Raw genomic sequence first — 27337 nt, 5'->3', positions numbered from 1 at the left:
CTGAAGACAGACAGACAGACAAAGGATATATATATATATATATATATATATATATATATATATATATATATATATATATATATATATATATATGAGAGAGAGAGAGAGAGAGAGAGAGAGAGAGAGAGAGAGAGAGAGAGAGAGAGAGAGAGAGAGAGAGAGAGAGAGAGAGAGAGAGAGAGAGAGGCATACCTTTGTGAGAGGATCCGAGTAAATAGGATCTTGACTACTCGTCCCAACGGACCCTAAGGATTCTGTGTGTTCCCTTGGATAGTAGGGAGGTCCAAAGTGATCTCTAATACGGTTTTCCAAACCTCCACCTACGAGACCACGAATTTCCTGAGACGAAACGCCCATTTTGAGTCCTGATGTACCGCCTGAAAATGAAGGGTCATGAGAACTCGGTACATGATCATGGATTTGATGTTTCGGGAAAAATAGTTCATAAGCCTAGGGAGTCATTGGAAATAATTTAATTGAACATGAAAAGCTCATTATAAAAATATAATCGAATTATTTAGTAAAATTGCGGCGACAGAAATGTAACTTGACAGTCCTGCATACTCTGAATTCTCATAAAATCAACAGTGAAATACAGGACATCTATAAAAAAGAACATGCATGCAACATTAACTTACGGCAATAAAATACATAGCTTATTCTACCTAATTTTTTTTTTTTAAGTATAATATCAGTCACCATTCTCCAGTCTGTTACTAGCAGAGTGAAAGTTGAAGATGAAAACGTCTTATTATTTTCTTCATGAGACATGATAAATCAAAGGGCCTATACAATGAATTCTATGAAAACTCTTAATACCTAATCTTTAACCTAATTACGATATCCGCAAAATATCGCAGTGACAACAGGCACTCGTTATAAATATATAAACATTTAAACAAAATTTGAAAGTTATGGAAACTGTAATCCCCACTTGTAATAAAAGGTACAAAATTAAACATGGAAGTCTCAGTAAACTTATTCAGTATGTAGGACATAATGACAGACTAAAGTGATTGATGACAATGTTATAAAAATAAAGGACCCCTTCATGTTTTCATAGTCTTTACCTGGTCTATACGACGGTATGATTTGAGAAGGATTGTCGACATTCATGTTGAGGAGGGACGAGAAAAGGGATCCGTTGGTCAAAGGAAAAGACTTGACCTCCTCCTTCGGGAAGAGGCGGAAAGGACCCTCGTTTTCTGAAAAAAAGAAAAGGCTCACATAATAACAGCAAAAAATGACATATAGCACATTGAAAGGTAAAGAAAAAAGGGTGCATGAATTAAATGCGATCAAGCGGCTAATTCATATAAATAATTCTTTGACGGGTTTTAAAGGATCATATATGATTGCATGATTATAAAGTAATATAGTACCGTTTGAAAAGCATGTATAAGGTTAAAATTAAATTTGCATGTGCTACTAAATATCCAAAAAGGTATTGCAAAGAAAACATAAGGTAGAATTCTTGGAATTTAGAGCCAGAGGTGTTTATGATAAAATTAACATTCCTCCATAACTTTTCGGAGGTTCAACTCTGTGGTTTGATGTAAACAACAAATATAAATATCTTAAATTGATCTTTAACGAGAGAGAGAGAGAGAGAGAGAGAGAGAGAGAGAGAGAGAGAGAGAGAGAGAGAGAGAGAGAGAGAGAGAGAGAAAGTGTCTTAGGGCAGTGTCGAACTAACTTTAGATAGAATAAATAGTCAAACGGACAGTGTGTCGGAACGTTTCAACCTTGAGGGAAGTTAACTGGTTACTATTGCAAAAGGCTTAATGAATTAGCAAGCTATGTAAACATTCATTCATTCAGTTAATTTAATAGCTTACTAGATATTTACTTCCGATATCTAATAAATCGCTATGCTCAATTGGTCTTGGCTCCGGCGGAGATCGCTTCGCTCGCAATTCAACATTATCTCCTTGCTCCTCTGTGTTGGCAAGTAGCACTTGTTTGGCTATGTGCTTCTGTCGTGAGGGTGAGTATGTTGGCCTTACTTAAATTATTTAATATATCACAAGTTCAACTGGTCTTTTTTCCCTCGTAGTTCGCTTCACTCGTAATTTAACCTTGTAGGAATAATTGGAGAATTAACATATCATTATTTGTCTTGGAAATATATATATATATATATATATATATATATATATATATATATATATTATATATATATATATATATTATATATAATGTATATACAGTATATAGTATTTCCGGTCATGCTGAGCGGCATTGGCAACCTCCCCCTAAATAATAGTGTCTGGATATACAGTTATATATATATATATATATATATATATATATATATATATATATATATATATATATATATATATATATATATATATATATATGTTCCGGTCATTCTGAGCGGCATTGACAGACTTATAACTAACTACTCGGTCTCTCCCCCTCCATCGGAAAGGAGGAGAGAGGAGTAGCCATACTCTGTTGATATGGGGTACCCCGGGAGGTACACTCGGAAACCACAACTGCCGTGTTGTAGTTAGGAGAGGGGGAGGGGATGGGAAGGGTTGAATCTGTGTGTGAATATCTATTTAAATATTTAGCCGTCATTTTTGACGGGTCGTGTACACCAGTCGGTACATGGTGGGCGACACGTAAGAGCCGCGTTACCCTCGTGGGTGTATATTTAGGTGTTACTCTAGTTCTAATTAAACACTTAACTCTAGCAAGCACAATGTCTCTTCGACACTTTGTCTTTCGACATTTTTTCTTTCGACACTGTCTTGTGTACGAAATTAGCATTTTTTCATCCGTTTAGACACTTACTAATAATATACTGTATGTAACTCAATAACAATACCAATAGGTTAAGAATTCTCTGTTAAAATTTCTTGATTATAATGCTGACAAAATCAGAATAGGGCATTAATCTCTTCATTTTATTCAAGTTAGGTGAAATAATATCAAAACAGTTTTCTTTGACGAAGTAGAAATTACTTAGAAGTTTTCTTTCAAAATAATTTGATGGCAGACTCAATTACTAACCCTGCAATCTGACCCTTAACATAAATCTGGGCATAATCCAAAGTAAGCTACCATACGAAATATTTAAACCTAAGTCTTAAAATATATATGAAAAAATATTACAAATGCTCCGATGACAGGTCAATCTAGGTACAGGATTCCAACCTCAAGTTACCGATAGATTTTACAAGTGGGTTTTCGCACACAAGTTACGTTTCACATGGATTTAACCTTACCTTATATTGTGCCACACTGATTGTATTGTTCCTTTACACTTTTTACGAATTCTGCCGTCTTACAGGAGTTTTATGAATAAAACTCTGCTTAATTTACTGCCATTCAGTAAATGTGGTTGAAAATCTCGGGTTATGGGAACTACAAGCTACAACATTCACAGTCTCTGTTCATTACTGTACATTGGTTCACTTTTAAACAGCAAAATGAAACTCATAGTGTGGTAATGAATTTCTAATGAACAAAGGGCTTCAAGCATATTAGATTACGACCATTGCCCGATATTTAATAATTTTACTGAAATGCGTTTCCGTCAAATTAAACTCAAATCCATGTCGGCTCTTTGTTGCCTCCTATATATGACGTAGAAGAAAGTCTACTCTGCTGGAAGAAAAATCATCATGCTTGTAAAATAAAAAAAAATATATAGTACAACATTATAACAATACGTGATTCTCTTATTTCCAAGAACTTTTGTATGGCTATATTAATATATTTTCTAATACTTAACGTTTCAAATACATCATATTAACAATAAAGAATTTCTTGTCTTTAGAGGAGCTTCTGGACAGTTATAATATACTTCGAGGAAATCTTCACAAAAAAAGTGTCTTTTTTTTTGTCTGCAGAAATTGCCAGGGATTGAACGTAATGGTTCTGTTTGCAAAATGAACTCTGTTGAAGCCATCAACATTAGGCTTGATACCCCAAAATTAAAATGACCTTGACCTGTGCAACTATGTACCAATTATGTCAGCCCTAACTCGCAAAAGCAATTATAATGATATTAATCCCTATCATTTGCCTCTCTCCTAATCTTTAGCGATAAGTTCCACTTGAGACGCTCGACGAAACGATATTACATAGCAAGTGTTGACTTTACCCCAACGTTTCCAGCACTGCTTTTCATGTATGTAACACTATTGGTTTACTGATTTCCAAAGCTTCTCTGGAATGGAAAAAACTAATTACATTAAGAGATAAAAGAACTAGACTGCGAATGAGTGTTCTGTGTTTGTGCTCATGATTACCGACTTACTTTGCATAATGAATGTAAACCAACGGCGTAGGCTGGGGTACCTTCGATCAACAATTCAAAGAACCTAGCGCGGTAAATACTCTCGTATATTCAATGAGCAATAATAAAAGATGAGAAATACACACACACACACACACATATATATATATATATATATATATATATATATATATATATATATATATATATATATATATATATATATATATACAACCTCTTATTGTATATAATTAGATATCGAAACAATAACGAAAGGATAAGAAAAATAAAAATAAAGCAATAAAAACCAAACTGAATAATAAATGTCTAATATTACTATGTGCAATAGGCCATTGGACCAACCACCCGTTGAGATAGTTCCGCTAAAGAGTAATTATTGGGTCCTTTGACTGGCCAGACAGTCCTACATTGGATCCATCTCTATGGTTACGGCTCGTTTTGTCTTTGCCTACACATACACTGAATAGTCTAGCCTATTCTTACCACATTCTCCTATGTCTTCAAACACCTCACAACACTGAGATTGCCAAACAATTCTTCGTCGCTCAAGGAATTAACCACTGTAATGTAATTTTTCAGTGGTTACCTTCCTCTTGGTAAGGGTAGAAGAGACTCTAGCTATGCTAAGCAGCTCTTATTGGAGGGCACTCCAAAATCAAACCATTGTTCTCTGGTCTTGGGTAGGGCCATAGCCTCTGTACCATGGCCTTACATTGTCATGGATTAGAGTTCTCTTGCTTGGGGGTACACTCGGACATGCTATTCTATCTTATTTTTTTCCTCTTGATTTTTAAGTTTTTATAAAGGCAGAGGTGGCTTTAAGGATTTAGGTATATTAATTTACTTTGTATAGCTAAACAGGAAATGTGTATGGTGAGAGAAAATAAGGCAGGTGGCAAAGGGACACAGGGAAAGAACAGCATAGGTTTATGCTAGGAAAAGGGTGTGTTGATCAAATGTCTATGAAAAAGTTATGTGAAAAGTTCAAAAGTGTAGGTAAAAGGTTGAATGTAGCGTAGAGGGATCTCGGAAAAGCTTATGATAGCATCAGTAGAGGGATGAAGTGGAGTGTGTTGACAATGTATGGTATGGATAAGTTGTTGATAACAATTAAAAGGAGGAGAAGCTTTGAAAGTGTATTGCAAGAAGAGAAATTTGATAGCAAGAGTATGGTAGTAAGAGCATATGGAAACAAGTACTGAAGATCAATAATGAGGGGGGAATAATGGAAGTTATCGATAAAATATTTCAAGAACAGTAACAACATTAAATTAGATCCATCATTATTGATCATCATTACTCTTACTACCATACTCTTGCTCACTTTTACTATGAACTTTCTCTTCTAGCACACACTTTCAAAGTCTCTTATCAGATTCTGCAGTTGCTCATCACCATTCCCAAATCAGCACAGCATGATCTGCAAACAATCATTCCATATATAATTCACATCTAATTTAATAACAGTTCGGGGAAGAGCATTCTTTTTCCATTTAACTTATTTGCTTATTTCACAACTTAGTGGATATATTCACTGTCCTTTCTTTAACCTCTTGCATCATTCCATTCACATACTGCAGATTCTGAACAACCACAGACATAAAATACCAATGTCTCGTATCCACTTTCACACAAAACCAGTTCATCTTCCCTACGTAAGCTTCTCCTTTTAATTGTTATCAACAACTTATCCATACCATACATTGTCAACACACTCCACTTCATCCCTCTACTGATGCTATCATAAGCTTTTCCGAGATCCCTCTACGCTACATTCAACCTTCTACCTACACTTTTGAACTTTTCACATAACTTTTTCATATCAGACATTTGATCAACCCACCCTTTTCCTAGCATAAACCTATACTGTTCTTTCCCTGTGTGCCTTTGCCACCTGCCTTATTTTCTCTCACCATACACATCTCCTGTTTGGCTATACAAAGTAAATTAATATACCTAAATCCTTAAAGCCACCTTTACCTTTATACAACAGAGCAATTATTCCTCTTACCCATTCCCTTGAGAGATCTCCCAGTCAGCCAAAAAGCCATGATCTCACACAAACATTATATATATATATATATATATATATATATATATATATATATATATACACACACACATAGTCACACTTCCATATTAATAAAACAACTTAAAGGGTTCAAATGTCAAGAGCGTTTCAGTACCTTCAACCCAAATCCAAACTTATAATATAGTTACGTAATTTAGCCTCCCGAGGCCACAACGCTTTGTCTGCAGTACTGTAAAACGCTTATAATCACCATGATAACAATGCCAAACTTTCCATCTGTCTACCTACGCAATGTCTACATGCAATCTTCTGAAGTGGAAAATGAAAGATGTACTACAACAAGCACTTAAGGATAGTATTTTATAAAGAAGTGAAATTCCTGTTTATTCCCCGCATCCTTGATAAATGTGACTTTACCCTATATTAAAAATAAATAAATAAATAAACAATTCCGACACAAGTGCTTGTATTCCCATCCCTGCTTTCGCAGAACGTGATTTGCTTGACTGACATGCAAATGAATTTACGAAGTTCTAAGAGCTCATTTCATCTGGGAACACCGTGAAAGACCATTACGATAACACTCTTACTGCTGAGGATTTATTCATTCGATGACATGACGAAAATAAATACGTTTCCACAAACCCACACAGAACTGGGAGGTCAACTTTAGAGCTATGTCATTTGGAAAATCTAAAGACACATTGTTCCAGGCAATGGACGTTCATATATTTGAATTTAAAGAACAATTCTAGCTGAAAACAAATAATAAAACTATGAAAATAATTTCCATTCTAACATTGAGTAAAAATAATGAATCGCCAGTGAAAAAAAATAAAGAGGTCTGAACAAAGGAATTTGGTAAGAATTCAGAAATAAATCTTTAATCAAAATGTATTAGATAAATGTCACTAAGATATATTAGTGAATTACCAGTAGACAACTCAACAAAATTTAGGAATTCTTTGAATAATATATTAGACTGCATAATTATAAGACTTGAAGTGGATCCTTTTAAAATACACATTGTCTTCGTTTAACTCTTCAAAAGCATTGTTTTAAACAGTCCGAGTCCTGAAAAAAAACCTGTTCAATAACAAACTTTAAAAAATCTTTCGCATAGTTCTTATGTTTTTTTTTTTCTGCTAGGAATTTGAATCTTGATTAACAGTCACAAACAGGATTCCCTTTCATAGTTGACTCGCATAATTTCCTAGAAAAATTCTAATATAGGAAATCGATAAAAATGATCTTACAAGAATGTTCTTATATGGCAAATCATATTCAACGGAGATATCCATAATACTGCATAGATACATTCCCACAAGAGCTCTCAAATGCCAAACTTCACACTCGAAAAGATATTGTCTTAAGGAGCCAAAGTTATAATCCAAACAGTACGGATTCCTTAAGAAAATTTTTGTGAATGTAACTCGTAGATTTCTTGAATATTTCTCCAAATAAATGAACTTTCATAAAAAAGAAAGTCTGAAGATTCGATTAAAATACACTTGCAATTTCTTAAAAGAATTTGTTATCAGAATCTTATAGAGGAATTTTTTCCTTCAACTTCATTTAAGGAAAATTTTATTATTATTCCATCTGATCCGTAAAAGGAAACATTGCTATAAAATCTGTTTCAAGAACTACAATAATTGCCGTTTTGGCTGATTTTCAATTCAAGGCTACTGAACAATCGTCTTTTTTTTTTAATCACATTAAAAGAATATTGCTATGATAATACTCGTAACTTTTACTAGTGCGAAATTGTTCTGATGCTTCTTCCTGAAGCATTGCCATTAATTTTCCCGTAGGCATCTTGATTAACAATTCATTGGAAATATGATAACCATTTGATTTTAATATTCTTTGGTTTATTTTCCAATATTGGGAAACGAGGGACATGTGCATGAAAGCAAATATATTTGATACATATAAAAAATATGTAATGACTAAAATGAAAAAAAAATATACGTTACATAAGTAAATAATGAATGAAATGGATATAACAAAATTCAAAATTACATGCTTTTCACAAGTATGAATTTAAAAACTTGTAACACAGCATTCATTTGTCATTCTTTTATCGAGAAAAAACAGTGCTTTCGCAACACATATTGTTCGTCTTCCTTACGCTCAGCTTGAAAACATTTATTCAATGCATATATCTTTGACGTCCACATTCCCTTCCTCAACGCTTCACTAGCATAATCACTTCTACTATCCTCCCTCCCCCACCAAACACAATCCCTCTAAACCCTTCTAGGCAATCTTCTGTTACCGCCAACTAGGCTCATATTTCTCATTTTTTGCGATCTTTCTACCTTTCCCCTTACGCCTTACCTTCTCACGACATCTCTTGAACCCTAGAACCCTGTTCCAGGTCTCTGCACTACCTCAGGGGAGGGGAGGCGGAACATGACCCTTGTGCGGGAGGGAACCCGTGCCCATCGACCTAAATAGCCTACCAAGGGAAAGTACTTGCAGACTAGTACCACCAACACCCCCACATCTATTCCAGAGACCGGATTAGCTAAAGGTTTTGAGTATAGAGTAGAGGTCACGCCCAGATGCCCACCATTTCATTTAGGTATGCCCCGACGATCATGCCTTTCACGGCTCATTCAAAGAGCGTATTGCTTTTCTTTCACCCACCTCCAGCTTCTTTCAACTACTCCACCTCACAATCATTAAATAAGGTTGACGCTCCAAACAAAGGGGCACATGCTATTTTGGTGTTGCCATGGCCTTCCACTATCGGCGGCCCCTTATCCCTTATCGGTTCGATGAACAGGAGTAACGCTAACAATAACAAGGTGTTTTAGATATCACCTCACTTTCACTCGGTCATGAAGCGCGTGAGGATTAATGAAGTCATACATCAAATATGATGGGAAAACACCTGAATGAACACATTAAAGATGCAGGTTTCCAAACCTGCTGACAAGATTATTTTGATTTATTTTCAAGCTATCAGGAATCCTTTCATAACGATAATAAAGGTATTCAAGACACTGCAAGGTTTATTTTTAATTGGCTCTGATTGCTTATAATAATCACAAATAACACTATTTTTTTTTCAATCATAAACGAACTAAAATCAAACGTTAAATGGCACTTATTTTATACAAAGAAAAACAAAGAAATAGTTTCAATGAAGGTCGCCCTAAAATTACGTATAGCTTGCACTAAAAATGATAAAGATTATATATACTTGAAAATAAAAGTAGGTATTGATTTCTAGATACCTGAGATCATCAATAAACACTCACACACATACGTACGTGTGTGTATGTATGTATGTATGTATTATATATATATATATATATATATACATATACATATATGTATATATACATATATGTATATATATATATATATATATATATATATATATATATATATATATATATATATATATACATACACGAACACAAACAAAGCCATTTCAAAAGAGAGGATCTAGAAAATTTTGCTTTAGGACAATGGACGACGCCCGTACCCCTACTATATATATATATATATATATATATATATATATATATATATATATACATATATATATATATATATATAAACACAAAAAAGCAACTTCACACTAGAAGATTCTAGAAAATTTTGCTTAGGACAATAGACGACGCCCGTATCCCTATAATATATATATGTATATATATATATATATATATATATATATATATATATATATATATGGGTGTGTGTGTGTGTGTCTTTGTATGTGCGTGTGTGTATTTGTATGTGTGCAACAGGTTTGTCAGTTTTTATTGTGAGTGATGGCGGTTAGGCTCACGTAAATATAGATATTCCTTCATTCAACCTGGAAAGATACTAAACAGCTTCTAATAAATCATTAATTTAATCAAGAGGGAAGGTGACGGTAGTGATTACTCTTCAGCGTCATACACTACAATGGAATGTAATATAAAAATTCAAAATCATTAAGGATAATTGCCAATTTGAATAATTTACGCCTCATTGCGCTATTAAGAAAGGCAATTAACTTGTCACCTAATAGGCTTCATTTAGACCAGGATTATGGCAACAATTTCAATAAAGTATACACTTTTGATAACTGATCACTGCATCTTCCAACTTTGCTTTTGTTAACAGAATTAAATCAAGGAAGAATTCTTTGTAGAGTGCAAGAATATCGACAAGGGTCTACAAACACTACTGTTTGACAATTCGATTTAATATCTCTCTCTCTCTCTCTCTCTCTCTCTCTCTCTCTCTCTCTCTCTCTCTCTCTCTCTCTCTCTCTCTCTCTTTTCAGGTACAAAATTGCAAGAGTAAATGAAGGTCAGTATAAAATTATACAAATATTTCTTCTTAATGATTTCATTTTTCTTTGTACAAAATTAAACTAGAGAAGTATTATTGCCAGCTCAGCAGAGGCAAATTAGTATCACAGCAAGTTGCGGTTTAAAAGAAGCCCACGAAATGATGTGTTCATCCACATGTTCTTCCTAACTGCTGATGATACTTCAAGAAATAGACGACATCTCATCATCATCTCCTCCCACGCATATTGACGGTTAGTAATCGAATCTGCAGTGATTCATTAGATGAGCCCGTGAATGATACGTTTAATGAGTTGATGACATTATGTAGATGTCGTCTATTTTTGAAAGGAAGGAAAAAAAAGATATCATCATAATGTTATCAACTTATTAAACGTATCATTCAAGGGCTCATCTAATGAATCACTTAAGAATACTAACCGATACGCCAAAGTTAAAATTCAACCCAGAAAGGATTAGTCAGAGTTTAAGGTAAATAATTTGGAAAATAAATATTCTACGATTCCACGTTATTCAAGTACATTCATCTAAAATATAGGTAATAATACGTTACAAAGTCTTGTTTTGAAGGTAAAGTTTCATGTTTAGATACATTTGCTAGTAGAGTTTAAGAATTCGGAAGCAACGTCTACGTTTGAAATTAATTTTAAAGTCTTAGAAATACGGATGATGATTTTAGGTTTACGAGTAAATTGCAAGGCTTTAGAGACGAGTTTTTTTTTTTTTTTAAACAACTTCGAACTAGTCAAAAAATATAAAATTCTGAAGTAAATTTTGAAGCTTAGAAGAAAAGTAATAATAACGGAAGGTTAAAGATGAAAATTTTCCCTTAACTTCTAACCTCTTTATCTCAAAGTTAAATAAATAAAAAGGTGACATCCTTTGGCAATCATGCCTCACAATCACTTATATAAAAGTACTCACTTATCCCAAAAACCACATTGCAAACGCAAGGATCGTGACCTTGACCATCCTACGACCTCTCCTCCAAAAAGAAAGAAAGGTTCATTCTTCCATTAAGTGTGTTCTACACATACACATTAAGTCTGAGACAGTGAAGGCTTCACTTGCATTAATTAAAGAGTGGTGCGTTAAAAAACAAAAGCTATACTATTTCTAAAGTGGAAACTAAAGTTATGTTTAAAAAGATGTTACATGTTAAAAATGTGTACATGAACGAAAACCAGATGTTTACAAACAATAGTTATGAATATTTATAAATAAAACCTAGGTGGGTTTAAACGGGGACCTTTTTTTCTAAACAAAAGGTATGGTTTATCTACAAACAAAACTAACTGGTTTCTAACCAAAAGTTATGCAAAATTTACAAATAAAAAGATTTTGTAGCCTGAAAGACAATTGGTAAGTTTTCTATATTGGGAAATAAATGTATGCAGTGTAATTCTTTTATTACAAATAAATAGGGTGTAGGTTATTTGGAATCAAAAGGTATACTACCTTTATACATAGGGTGTGTTATGCTAACAAAGAAAAGATGTGCCCATTTTACAGAAAAGTGGGCACTCTAGCAAGTAGCCATCTGACTTTCCAAGTCAAGTAATAAATACAGAAATTAGTGACGAAAAAAAAAAAAAACATTTTAAAGACCAATTTACCTTACGAAAAACAAAGATGCAGTGAAGGTTTGAGACTAAAAACTTACGGTAATTACTCTAAAAGATTAGTAAATAAGACGATTGTATACAGTACTCATTATCCTGTACGATAATTTTTAGGGAAGTTAGAACCTTAGGACTTGCATTACAAATTTCGAGTTAAAGAAGAAAGAAAACAATTATTTTTTTTTATCCATAAAAAATGATAGTCAGCAATAACTTACCACGCCACAATACTGCATCATCAGTTCTTATTCACAGTAGTGGCCATTCCATCATATCATTTCTTGTTCACCTATCTACCAACTTGAATAAATAACCTTAAAAATAATTATGACATACAGTATAGAGGAAATATCAACTACCGACTAACCATTGTATCTATTAAGTTGGCTTCTATCCCTGGAGCAAGAAGCCCCAGCAGCCTCGCTGAAGGTGACATCGACGAGGCCCAGGACGAGCGGCAGCAGGAGACCCTCGGCTAAGGATAACCAGAGAGCAATATTTTCGACAGGCAATTTCTCCAAGTAAGATGCCTTGTAGGTCCCAACCATGATGACGCACTGGAAGAGAAATTATAAAACATAAAGTAACAAGTAATAATGACTAATATCATGTATTTTTTATATCAGCCTTAATATCGCTTGGAATAAAAACTTGGCAATTACAAACGTCAAATGTTACCCTAACATACACTTATTACTTCACCAGTTTGCAATAAGAATAATTTGGTTAACTGCACGCGGAATAACTGCATTATGGACAAGAGATAAAATGCACCTCACTCAACCTTCGTATATAGACGGTATAAGAAGTCTAGGGAAGGGAGGAGGATTACCAAAGGGGGAGGAAAGGAACGTGCTTCAGGGTTTTTACCCAGCGGGTGAGCTCACCTTGACACCAGTTTCTTGCAACAAAGACTATGATGATCTGTCAGGTGTAGTGCCTCGGGGAGGGAGAAGAGGACGGAAACTCGGCTACCTTCTTCAAACCCAACTCCAATTATTGGAAGGGGAAATCCCTCATTTCTGTCCCTCGTACCAGACTCCGGCTTTAGCTACTGTTTCTCCTACTGCCCTTATAATCCAAGTTACTCGTATTAATAAACCCATTCATTATTTATAAACACGTCCTTAATCAATTCTTTAAAATTACACCCTGAATCTCTTCACACTCATCTTTCCTTACGATTCTTAGCAAAAAGATTATTTGCTTCCTATGATCTCTGGGACCTTAACTGCTTAATTAGCAACCTCTACAGTAAGGGAGGATCCTTTTAGGCTTTGCCAATGCTTGTGTGATTTATTTTTTTTTATTTTCATTAAAATCAAGGTACTTTTTATGATAAACTCTCAACAGAGAGGGAGGATTCTTCTAGAACCCATGTGCCATTTTTTAAAATCAAGGTACTTTTTATGATCTACTATCTGCAGTAAGGGAGGATCCTTCTAGGCTCAGTCAATGCATGTGTCATTTTTGAAAATGAAGGTAATTTTAAAGTTCACCTAAAACCAAGACGCCACTTAAAATTTTGCAGATATTAAATCATTTCTGCTATTCTACTTGGAATAGCAAAAGTCTTTTTTCCATGAAAGTTTGATACTAAGAGGGGCTGTGCATAAACAACAACGCCTCCTAATCAACTCAAAATACTGATGCTGCCATTCATTCGTGGATCTTTAAGGGAAAGTACAGCGGCAATCTAAAAGACGTGTTTTGCGACAATGAGTTTTTTATTAGTTGATAATTCCATCGGGAAAAGTGATGTCGTAATGTTTATTAGTAGTAATTAAGTCTCCCCAGTACTATTACCTAAGCGTATTATATTTAATAACTCCTGACACACTTAAATAATTAGGGGTTAACTGTAGAGGAAGGACGGCGAAAAATTCTAATCTGTTGACAATCAAGAATATTTCTGAAGCAATAGGTGCGGAAATAAGCTCTGAATACGTGCCTTGAAATACACACCATTCAAATATTAGTCCGTAAGGAAATATGAAGTAAATGGCAGTTTCATTTCGAGTCTGATGAGAGAAGAAACTTTTATTGCGTTACGTCATACAAAAACAAACATCAATTACTTCTTCGGATGCTGGGTGTAATTAAGTCATTCCATTCCAGAGAGCACTTGCATCTACGCCGACACGCCTTTCATCGACGATACTTTCATACTTATAAACGAAATAAAAATAATTTTGAAAAGGAAAGCATACAGGAAAACGACAGTGTTGGAAAAACCTAACCATCCTAACTCATGAAAACAAAGACAATAAAAATCACACGATAATCTAAGGTCACATAATGATCTGGTAATAATTTTTAAAAATTAAGAAATTAATCATAATTCTGTTAAATTCGCAATTCGGCTGCTTCCATTTCAATGAAGTCAAAGCTAATGGGTTGCTTGCAGTAGTCGAGTGTTACACATTTCTACTGCATTTTTCTAAACACATAAATAAAGGATTTTATCCATATTATACAAAATCTTAAAAGAACGCGTACCTATGAAATAAATATTTGAAAATATGGCATTTCATTTATACGTGCAATTTCTTTCAATGGATTTTGTTCTGAATCTCCGACTATATTTCAAAATACGCACTCCTAAATTTAATTCATCACCATCGTTTTGAAGAAAACGTTTTAGAAGAGTAAGATTTGGTGAAACTTAAATATAGAACATGTGGTTAAGCTGAAATATTTGAATTGAGAGAATCATTAGTACAACGACAAAAAGAAGTTCGAGTTAATTTGGATGATAATAATAGCACTCTTACTAATTTACTTAAATATTTCAAAAGCTATTAAGCCAAACCAACACTCCGTATAGCATATCTCAGCTCTTTTAGGCAATTAAAAAAAGTTATCATATATTGCAGATTTCTAAGTAAACACATAAATATAAACCAGGTCTCACTCAAATGAATTGATAAACCTGTAAAATATCAATACATGTTTGAGTGCCATTAGAATCAATGCTTTTGACTGACTTTTTATAGCATCAAAATCAACCACAACAATTTCAAACTTTACCTGAATGTTACAATGTGCACACTCGTATCTCGACAGTAGACAGAACTTATTTCGTGAATGCCTCAAGAATATCAATGGTGAGTGCAAAGAAAAGTCACTCATTAATATTACAATGTTCTATAAATTCTATCAAAATTATAGAAATAAACTTCTAAATTCTACGAAAGCTTCAAAAAGATAATCAGTAAGTCTGTCACGTTCTTTTTTATTAAGTTCCATATTTCTATACAAGCAACATCTCCCATTCAGTTGGACTACCAATATATATCATTAAGCCACAAATGTGTCATGTTTAAAAATGATCTATCCAATGATCGACTGTTGTAATAATTTTAAGTAAATTCTTACAACAACAACAACAATAATAATAATAATAATAATAATAATAATAATAATAATAATAATAATAATAAAATGAAGGCGTTACGAAATATGAGAAGAGGAAGGCTTGAGTAGCCTACTTACTATAACAGGTACCAGGAGAGGCGCTGACATTACGTACTTTTTTAAATCACAATCTCTAATCCCATTAGCATCAGGACGAGATTTTCTCGAAACTGCAGCCAAGCAGAAAGGAACGAAAACAATTACTGTTCTTCCTTTGGTATCTAATTAAGTTCAACGATTGCACTCGGGATTGCAACCTACCTTCATGCACCAATTCATTATTACTCGGTGGTGATAATGATAAATTATGTAAAATAAGTGGAGTAAATAGAAGAAACATTTACTTTAAATTGAAATCATGATATTGCCGATGACAAATTACAGTACTTAGGTACAGTTTAGTAGAATAAAATATACTCGTGAAAATTGTACATACATATTTCTGCATGGAGAGAGAGAGAGAGAGAGAGAGAGAGAGAGAGAGAGAGAGAGAGAGAGAGAGAGAGAGAGAGAGAGAGAGAGAGAGACCCCTCTTCAAGTTCAGCGTTTCCTTTCACGATCTAATTCTAAACAAGTGAGCAAATTACAAGATGCAAACCTGCAATCCACGACTGACAAACTCATAATCTGGAAAATGAAAGTGATGACATTACAGAGTGAGAGAAAGCAGAGAAAGCCGCAGGGTGTAATAAGAAAGTGAAAAGGAAAGCGAATAATTAATTATTGCACAGAGGGCACGCAAGCACACTACCAAAAATCCAGAATACAATTTCATGCTCGCTGCTCTAGGCTCTTGCCAGCGCCAACGACGCTCGGAAAAAAACAACACGACACATTAGGGAAACTCGCCTGGAATAATGAAGTTCTGTTTGGTCATGCAAGCGTCAAAAACGCTCGGAAAAAAAAAACAACAACGCATTTGGGAAACACACCTGGAAAAAACCTTGTTCTGTTTGGTACAATGGTTCTTTTCATATATAATAAAAAAAAATATCTTGAACATCTGAATATATGACCTTCCGTGGAACTCTGGAACATTCGGTGGCATATCCATACCACTGGGGAGGAAAACAGAGTAGAACAATAGGACACTTATGGAATAAGTTAATCTTGACTGCATTAACGGGGCAGTGTACATTAGGGACTTTCCCTTGAAATATCGGAATTTCATGGGGAACAACATAGCTAAATGTGGAATAACGAAGTATAAATAGAAATGCAACAATATAATGTAAAGCAAAGGTGACTGGAACAAATGTCTTCTCTTGGCAGTTCAACGGAACAAAAGACTGATGAAACCATGGAGGAACAATACTCCAAGGATGAAATCCACGAAAAATACCAAATTCGAGAGGAACAACAATTGTACACAATACACTTTATAACATTTATTCTTTAGTATTATGCATTTTGTAATATAGCCAATAAATCACTTGTCGAGCATTTGGGTATTCTAATTTGATTTTATAATAAACTCTCCAAAATAATTGTTAGGTATCAAATAATACACAAATATATCTGGAATACGAAGAGTAATATTAGACAACGAGCCAATTGTATCATGCAGTTCACTGAATATAGAATTTCTCTTTCAAAAACCCCCCGATACATATTTTGCGGAGAGTACCTTTCCCATAACGATCCTTTAGAAAGTTCTTAATTGGAATCAATCAAGGATTAATTATCATGCCCAAATAAACTCTCCAATAGATTTAATTCCATACAATAAAGATACTTCTTACCATTTAAGCCGAAGGAAAACTTGGCTATTTGAAAGAGAAAACTAAGCGAAATTTGAAAAATGGAAAAGCCGTCATCTATTAAAAGAGAATGAAAATGGAAGAAAATTTTCCTGTTACAAATTAGTTGGAATGGTTGCCTCCCCTCCATGAGCACTAGACAAAAACTAATTTCATTTCAAGAGTAAAATTTTCCGAAAAGGAAAACGTTCATCATCATCATTTCATTAACTAATCTAGCTACAGCCCTGGTTGGAAAAGCAGAATACTACAAGTAAAAGAGCCCAACGTGGAAAGTAAATAAGGAAAGAGAACTATACATAAAATCAGTAACAACGTTACAATAGACAAGTCATATATAAACTATAGATCAACAAATGCCAACCTGTTCAAATGAAAAGAATTTTGAAAAAGATTAAATTCTTGAGTTCAACCGATTCAACCGCCAGATTAGGAAGATCATTCCATGGCTGTAACAATTAACTGCATACCTAGTACTAGATACATAATGGTACAGTCTAGGAAGATCTGCACCATGCAAAAAGAACTAACTGAGAGACGGTTCTAGAGATTAATATCCAGATCAGGATAACGAATTTAATTGTTTCTATCCAACAAATTAAGATTAGCGTCGGCAGCTGAAGACCAGGCAGGAGAATACTACTCGAAACAAGGTAGAATGAAAGAATTAAAACACTTCTTCAGGATAGATTTATCACCGCAAATCTCAAACGACTTTCTAAATAAGCTATTTTTTTGTGCAGCTATAGAAGAAACAGACGAAATGTGTTTGTCGAAAATCTGTGCTACTGTCTTACTTTGTGTTTCGTTAGGGTTCAAATTCATGCCCATAACTTGCACCATACTCTAATTTTAGCTAGATATCTATTAAGGAATTCAGCAACCCCAGGTCTACATTCATCAGATGGAATTGGTGCAAAGACTATATAATCATCTGCATACGCAACGAATTTGTTTTGATAAGAATACGACTCCGAAGAACACCAAAGATTATTCTTATACTCCTCATGGTGCCTATCACTAAGTCATTACCTGACAAGTTCAAGAAATGTGCGTGGATATAAGTATTAAATGTCTTAAATAACGACTTAAATTTATGCATAAATAACATCAGCCCACAACAAACTGATTCAATACCTCAAACTAAACTAAAGTCAGACTGCGAAAAAATGATTACTTACACATATATAAACTACAAGTAAAATTTCTTCCGTGCAACCTATTCAGCAGGTACCCTGCAGGTTCCGTGATTGCTTCTTATCCCTCCTGCGTGTCATACATTACGTCAAGGTGATTGAGAACCAGCACAATGGCAGACTATTCTACTCAGTTGACTACATAACTGCACAACTACCTCGTGACTGGGGCCTAATTGGCTGGCTGCTCAAATGGCCGAAAACATAAAAAATGAAGAATAATGGTGATGATGATGATGGGAAGAGAGAGAGAGAGAGAGAGAGAGAGAGAGAGAGAGAGAGAGAGAGAGAGAGAGAGAGAGAGAGAGTCGAAGTAGACCAGACCAATGAATTCGAACTCTATCCTCAAGGAGCTGGTCAGGAACAAAGTATTCGGGGTGGAATAAAATTAATATTCATGTAATACTTTGATGACTAAAACAAAAATGGTAAAAGAAAATAGCTGCTATGATATGGAAGAAATTTAAATTTCATTTATAAAAGCTTTACTTGAAAAAGTTATAATTCTAGAAACCAAAAAATTCGGAATCCGCCAAAATCCATTCTAATGTTGTTACTATTGTTAAAATATTTCTAATGGTTAACTACTTCTCTTGTAGTTTATTCATTTCCTTATTTCCTTACCTCACTGGGCTATTTTCCTTTTTGGAGCCTTTGGGCTTATAGCAAATTCCTTTTCTAACTAGGATTGTAGCTTAGCAACTAATAATAATAATAATAATAATGATAATAATAATAAAATATATAAGTCCAAAACAATAAACTCATTCTTTTTCCTTAAAGTTGTGTACTTTTATACAGCTTTAATTGTATTAAAAACTTACCTCTTGTATTGTACTGATGAAGAACTCCATGCGGAATATACATTAAAATCTCTGTATTAATCACGAAATACTGTCTTTCTAAAAACATGAGGAGATGGGGAAAACGAAAAAGATCGAAACGCGGAAGGAAGGAAGAAAAATAACATACACGGGAGAAAAGACAATAGATCGACAGAATAAACAGAGAAAGAGAAAAAGCTCAAGTTTGTTGCAAAAAACAATGCTGGAAAGAAATGAAAAAACAATGACGGTGAATGAAAAAAGGAGAAAAGTGTGTAGAAAATTGCTGACACAACGAGATTTAAAAAAGTTAAATCATTTGTAAAGAAAGGTTGAATTATTGTATGGGAAGAGGACGAAAATTAATTAAGAAAATGGTCAAAGCGGTTGCCAGAAAAATCTAGATGGTAAATAAAGGGATGGTGGGAAAATCAATAAAATTATTAAGAAATTCAGATATAGAACAAAGAACATGATAAGGTCAAGAAAACAACAGGCAGATGAAAAAGGCGATACAAGGAGAAAGATCCACATGAAAGTTGGAGGTAAAGAGAAAACATATCAGAGAAATATTAAATAAGACGAGAAAGATCGAAAAAGAATTGAGCTACTTTCAATAGAAAGAGAAGGATCAAGAGAGGAGGAGATATAGACCCTTCGAGATGTAAGGAAACGAGAAACGTGGTGAAAGTCAAGGTCAACCTTAAAGTGGCCTGAGGTCATGGATGAATCTAGGTCAACGACATCGAGTTTGAGGTACCAACAACACTTTCTAGTTTCTTTACATCCGTTAGGTGGAGGGGGGGGAGGGGGGGGGAGGGGAGGGGGGGAGGGGAGGGGAGGGGAGGGGGGGGGGTTAATATAATGTACGCTCTTTTAATTCACTGAGCTGAAATGCCATCTGTTTCCATGGGTAATACATATGCATGTAATTAAGGGAGTCATCATACAAGGACAAATATGTTTTAATCGATAAAATACAGACACTTTAATAAACTATATATATATATATATATATATATATATATATATATATGTGTGTGTGTGTGTGTGTGTGTGTGTGTGAGTGAGTGTGTGTATGTGTGCAAAATGGTATCGTTATTAAATTCCCAACCCACGTGACTCGTAATTTCATGTACACACACACACACACACACACACACACACATATATATATATATATATATATACATATATATATATATATATATATATATATATATATATATATATATATATAAGTGTGTTTTTGTGTCTATGTGTGTGCAAGTGATGTAAGTCTTTAAATTAAGAAATCCAAGAAGAGTTTGGCCATATTGAGGTCTGAGCGAACCCTAAGGAGCAAAGCCGGAAGAGTGTGTATCCAATTCCTTGTAATCGCATCGCCTTGCCTCTCTGCAAGATTGCATTACGCTCTCATCTTTATTTTTTTCTTTGAGGTTGGCAAGCAAATGATATTAAGTTGATCTGTCAATCGGATTTCGTAGGAGACCTCCGATGGATATATCATTGCTAGCGTAAATCTTATTAAATAACCTTGTTACGGAGAACAAATTAATAATCAAAATGTTCTCTGTTATCCATGCCATAAAGTACAGAGAAAAGATCACACTGATAGCGGAGAAGGTATTCTCCTCCTCAAAACAACTAGATAATGTCAAGCAAAGGAACGAGAGCAAATATGATATGATATTACTCAACCATATTGACTTTTTTAACAAGAGCAAGAAGATAATTGTGATTCAAATCAAAGAAATGAAATAACATTCAATGAAATAAAAGAAAATAACCTAAATGGATCTCATGAAAAAATATAAGCTATTATGCAACTAACTAACCCTTCCACCACCATGCGACTCAAAAGACCTCCATCAGATTCCTTTAGTAATCCCTGTTTCTCTCTCTCTCTCAGGCAAATCACCATTGAACTCAGACAATCTCAAGCCCTTTCTTCCATAGATCTTAGTGTAGCTGCGGTGGACTGTTTATGCTACAAGATGAAATTATAAGAAACAGAAAATTGTAACGTGCAATGAATTGATTTGAAACAAAATCTTCAACATTATCCAAATATGAATTTATAATTTGGACTGTTATTATGTTGCACTGTTGAACAACTCACTGAAAATATGTATGTGCGTTAAAGAATATTTTGTGACTTCGATATCCAAAGATTATCCAAAGAATATATCCGATCCAATTATATTAAACTTTGAAATGCTTGAAATAATCTATATTAATTTGCAAGACACTTTTACATGCGTTCTGAAAAACCGTATTCAATTTGGTCAGTTTTATATACCCAATACCCATTCAGATGGTTCTTCTACGATACTCTAACAGTCATTCGATTACATAATACTGTTCTAGAAATCATAATATACTAATCACCATATATATATATATATATATATATATATATATATATATATATATATATATATATATATATATATATATATATATATATATATATATATTATATATATATACATAAAAGATGGTTCTTCTACGATACTCTAACAGTCACTCGATTACATAATACTGTTCTAGAACTCATAATATACTAATCACCATATATATATATATATATATATATATATATATATATATATATATATATATATATATATATATATATATATAAACCAATACTAGGTAAAGATTCAAACACAAACAAAGTTATACACAAAATAGGAGTAATAAAAATAGTACATAATGCCCTCTATGATGACTGATATTATCCCATATATGGATATTACACTGTTTACATCATGCTATATCTCACTATATGCTACATTATGATTAGGATGTACGCTTAGCTTACCCACTCATTTAGAGAACTGAAGTGTTCATGTAAAACTTACTTAATAGGCGAGACCTAATAAGAGCAGTGACTTGTTCGTTCCAGTCTGAAGTTTATACAAAATCAATATTCATATAAAGTAATAGGTGAATGAATGACAGGATAAATTATCGTCATGAAAAATATGTGGGTTCTCTTCAATTTAAAGTTACATTCTAAGAAGGCATTTTTAAAGATTTCAATTCTAAGGGGAATAATCTTGAAAATATACTTTCAAGAGGAAAAATACAAATGATAAATTTAGCTTTAATAACTATTACAATCCTTTATACATGTGCTATTTCAAATACAGAACACCTAATATCTATGATTAAAAAAGATAATCCAGAAAAGTTTTAATCGACCGTAATCGTCAATAATATCACTCATGTTGCACTCTTTTTAATCAAGAGATCACTCAGAATAATGAATACAAATCAACTGTCCTACACTTATACTATTAAACTCGTGTTTGATCATCGCTGTAGAACGCAAGTTTGATATTTCATTTATACATTTTGTGCCTTCTTTCCGCACACAGCAAAATAGTTTAAATATCTTGAGATACTTCAGCAAGTACTCAAAAAATTCGAAAAAAAAAAAACCCATAGAACTTAGAACGAAATCATTCAATACAATCAGCATTTTTTTCAGAGCCCCACAATTTTCTTCAGCTTCATGACAACCCACAGACATCATTTTTGAGAGCATTGGACACTAAACGAACCCCAGAACGTGAACAGTGGCATCTCTTTTAGGACAACGAGGTCTTTGACCATCGTTATCACTCTTCCCCAAAACTACTAATGAAACCTAGTTAAAACGAAGACACATCTAGGAGCTTCACCTTAATCTCTCCTGACGGATAGACCAAAAAAGGCAAAACAGCCTTTGTAGAGAGAGAGAGAGAGAGAGAGAGAGAGAGAGAGAGAGAGAGAGAGAGAGAGAGAGAGAGAGAGAGAGAGAGAGAGAGAGAGAATTGGTCGCTACGAAGTATCAATGAACCTCTTGTAGGTGACGCCAAGGTCCATATACAGTACATAGACAAACACTTTTCTCCACACCAAACGTATGAACGAAGTCGAAAACTTCAATATCAGCTCAAATGTTATGTTATAGTTAATTGTCCATTATAGTTTACACATATAACTTTAGAGGTCTTACATATTAAAAAAATAGGTTGCTACATATAGCAACCCATTTCTTACGAGGTTGTAAATACCAACGTGGAAGGAAGGTCGCTAATAGGAGCAGAAAACGACGTTATTCTCTGCATGACTTCAAAGCTTTACGACCTGTTTCTTTTAGTCCTTTACTTCAAAATTTCTTTTAGGGAACTTAAAAAATCTCTGTATATATTATTACAAAAAACTACAGAGCAGCTTGTAATTGAGAAATGCAATACCCGGATAGGTTTAAACAAACACCTTTGTTCTTCCACCTCTTGCTGCAATGAATGACGTGAGATATTTGGCATTCCAACGTAAATTCTTTTGGTGTTGATTACCAAGCAATTCCTAGAAATAGCGAAGAAATTTCCCCATTAAATCGAAGGCTTACTATACGTTTGCTGAGTAAATCAAAACTGATGAAAGACCGGAGTTACTTTTTTCACAGATATGAAATGGAATTCGTTATATTCCAGTTATCAGAGAGTTTGTGAAATAGATTTCCAATCGAAACTCTTACCACGAGATCTGTTCAAAAGAGCTACCATATCTTGCACTAATTCACGAAATATATGTTCACAGCTTATTTCTTTCATATTTTAGTCCGCATATTAATTATTTGGAGAATTTTTAAATAAAAATCAACGGCAGCAATTAAAAATAAAAATAAGAAAATTCCTTGTTTTACTTTTTTTTTTTTTTGTATTTTGCCCAAATCTTTAAAGATTTTCGGTGAACAATCTGTTCTGAACAAATGTTTCAATTCTTTTGCTCTACCTTGTTTCGAGTATTTTTTTCCTATCTGGTCTTCAGCTGCTGACTCATCTTGATTTGTTAAACTAAAATTGCGATTTATTAAATTTCTTATTCCTGGTATGGATACTAATCTCTGGCACCGTCGTTCAGTTAGTTTTTTATGCATATTGCGGAAGGTTTTTTATAATTCTGACCCCCCATTGCATTCAGATATTCCCATACTGTACCATCCTGTTTGTAATACTAGGTATGAAGTTAATTATAAGTCTTGCCTTCTCCAACATAAAGCTCTACATTTTACAGTATTCTATAAGTTTTATTCCCGCTGTGACCAAATTGATGAAGGATCTTCTTAATCAGGCTGTTGCATTGGTGGAACTTCAGAAGCTCAAACTTGCAGTGAATGTTTATATATAAAACAGCCTGACAGGCACTAGCCACCCGTTGAGATACTACCGCTGGAGACTTCAGAGGCTCAAACTTGCAGAGAATGTTTCATGTTAAACCAGCTAGTAGGTTGGCCACGGCACTAGCCACCCGTTGAGATACTATCGCTGGATAGTACTATTTGACTGGCTAAATAGTACTGCACTATCTCTCTCTCGCGTTACGGCTCATTTTCCCTTTGCCTACACATACACCGAATAGTCTGGCCTTTTCTATACACATTCTCCTCTTTTCTCAAATATCTGAAAACTCTAAGCTAAATGAAAAATTCTTCTTTATTAAGGGGTTAACTATTGCACTTTAATTGTTCAGTAGCTACTTTCCTCTTGGTAAGGGTAGATGAGACTCTTTAGCTATATGGTAAGCAGCTCTTCTTGGAGAAGGATACTCCAAAATCCAACCATTGTTCTCTGGTCTTGGGTAGTGCCATAGCTTCTGTACCATGGTCTTCCACAGTCTTGCCTTAGAATTTTCTTGCTTAAGAGCACACACTCAGACACACCATTTTATCTGTTCCCTTATTTCTTTTCTTCACTGGGCTATTTTCCCGTTGGAGCCTTATGGCCTATAGCATCCCGATTTTCCAACAAGGGTTGTAGCTTAGCAAGTAATAATTATAATGATATCAATTCCAATAAACGACGGTACAAAGTTTTAGCCTTTAAAAGAGGCATAAAGACTTACTTATATCAATGTCTACTTTTTACGATGAACATTATGGTATCGTAGACTTCTGCTTAAAAACGGATCATTATGAAATGTGCTAACATGATTGCTATAACGGAGATGGAAGTGTGTGCTCGTGTGCGTGTGTATCAATGCTAATTTCAAGTTGACAGTCAATTGATTAGTTTCAAATGGTTAATTTCCCTTTCCCTCCCAATGTCTGATGTCATGATAGACAAGAGAATAATAGAAATATGTTTTTCCTTTTTTTCTTATATAACATAGAAACAGACTTATTTTTCGGTAACAATATTATTACTTTCGTTTTTAGTGTAACTATCTGAAAATAATAAAGAAATAAATGTGTAAGATAACATATTGATACCAACTTGCTAGTTACTCAAAAACTCACCACGGTGCATCAAGTATCCATTGAATGGTAGTCTCTGCGCCTGCGCCATCGGGCGACTATTGCCCGATACTTCTTGTTGAACATAGCTATATGACCTATGTCTGGACAATTGAAAGAACTGATGCAATACTTTGTAGTGCAATTGTACATACGGATGTCAGTAAACACATCAAACAACAAACACACATACTGTGTATATGTTTATTCCCTGGTACGTTTATTGACATCTGTTTATATAATCTAAAATAATGCCAAAACCAAGTACGCTTCATACCATCCTACAAAGATAAAATAATTCAATAATTCTATTCAAAATTTATAACATCCCTTTGCCCCTACCATCAATCTAGATAACATCCTTTCATTAATAACTTAAAAATACAGTATACAATTTTTTATTAATGGGCTTCTCCCTGCTCCCCTAATATCAAATTTCCTTTTCCCCAAATTAAAATGTTTACCCCACCATCGTCGTAGTAGCCCCCTTATATTTATTATTCATGGATTCCATTCACTTTCATCCTTTTTATGAAACACATTTACATATTCCAATACAAGCTTCACTGCCATAATAACTTTTCATCCCTAACCCCCCCCCCCCCAAAAAAAAAAAAAATCACACTGAACCGTAAATGCTTCACCTCTTCCTTATAACGTAGATATCAAATTTAGTTTCCTTTTGCTGGAAAATTTACAAAGCTTGTAGCAATTTTCCTTTGCTCTCAAGATTCTAGAATTTATAGTTTAAAGTAAATTTCATCCTCTAACCCTCTTCTTCGCTTGACCCTTAACGGGTCTCCTAGCAATCCTTCTATCATTAGCCTTAAACTCTCATTAAAAATTCTGTCTTTCATCTTCACAAATAACCTTAACAATTCCAAGACCTTACAATTGGTCCAATAGACTCTTATGATGGGGTTCAGCCTTCATTATTTAATCTAAAAATCACAGTAATGTGTGTGTGTGTGTGTGTGTGTGTGTGTGTGTGTGTGTGTATTGTCATGAAATGTTTTGTCAATCAGTTCTTCAGTATTCTAACATTGCATTATTTAATTTTCTTTTATGTTTTAATCGCAACATAAAGTGGGTCAACTATAAAAGTTATCATTTTATAAATAATCTATTACAACCTAACGACTTGCAAATCTTTTCTATTTGTCTCACCTTATTTCCATTTCTGACACGCACACGTTAGAGTAAGAACATTACAGTTATATGAGCCTGTTATTATAAAAGTAAACATTAATGGACTCTTGAATTATTCATTAATCCATTATTCTTTTTTCCTCTGAGCTCCTAGGCTTCTATTTTGATTTAAATGTAAAGATTTCCAAAGACAAGGGCAGTAAAGCACAGTCTCAGTTTCTTTTTTTTTGGGGGGGGGAGGGGGAGGGGGGGGGGGCAAACTTAGGAGGGGATATAAAATCGTAATCGAAATATCTTTTAATTTCGAATAACCTTAATCACACGAATTAAAAGAACACAAAATGTTTAAAGAATAAGAAACCTTAACCAGACTACAAACTGTTATTGCTAAAAGTGCCACGATTAAATCATCAAGATTTTTATTGATCGTTTGACATTTAAGTAATTTGTCCT

At 34.0% G+C, this 27337-nt stretch overlaps 1 protein-coding gene across 1 annotated transcript in view; it reads right to left on the bottom strand.

Moving 5' to 3' along the window:
- Window positions 1–27337, bottom strand: part of LOC137627605 (uncharacterized) — a 195966-nt gene that overhangs the window by 5017 nt on the left and 163612 nt on the right. Inside the window, 3 exon segments of the mRNA XM_068358688.1 lie at window positions 193–377; window positions 1071–1205; window positions 12614–12803. Coding sequence (XP_068214789.1) covers window positions 193–377; window positions 1071–1205; window positions 12614–12803 — 510 coding nt within the window.

The sequence above is a fragment of the Palaemon carinicauda genome, chromosome 2, assembly GCF_036898095.1.
Source record: "Palaemon carinicauda isolate YSFRI2023 chromosome 2, ASM3689809v2, whole genome shotgun sequence".
NCBI lineage: Eukaryota > Metazoa > Arthropoda > Malacostraca > Decapoda > Palaemonidae > Palaemon > Palaemon carinicauda.
The sequence above is the reverse complement of the archived record's forward strand: the minus strand, read 5'-3'. Positions and strand labels throughout refer to the sequence as shown.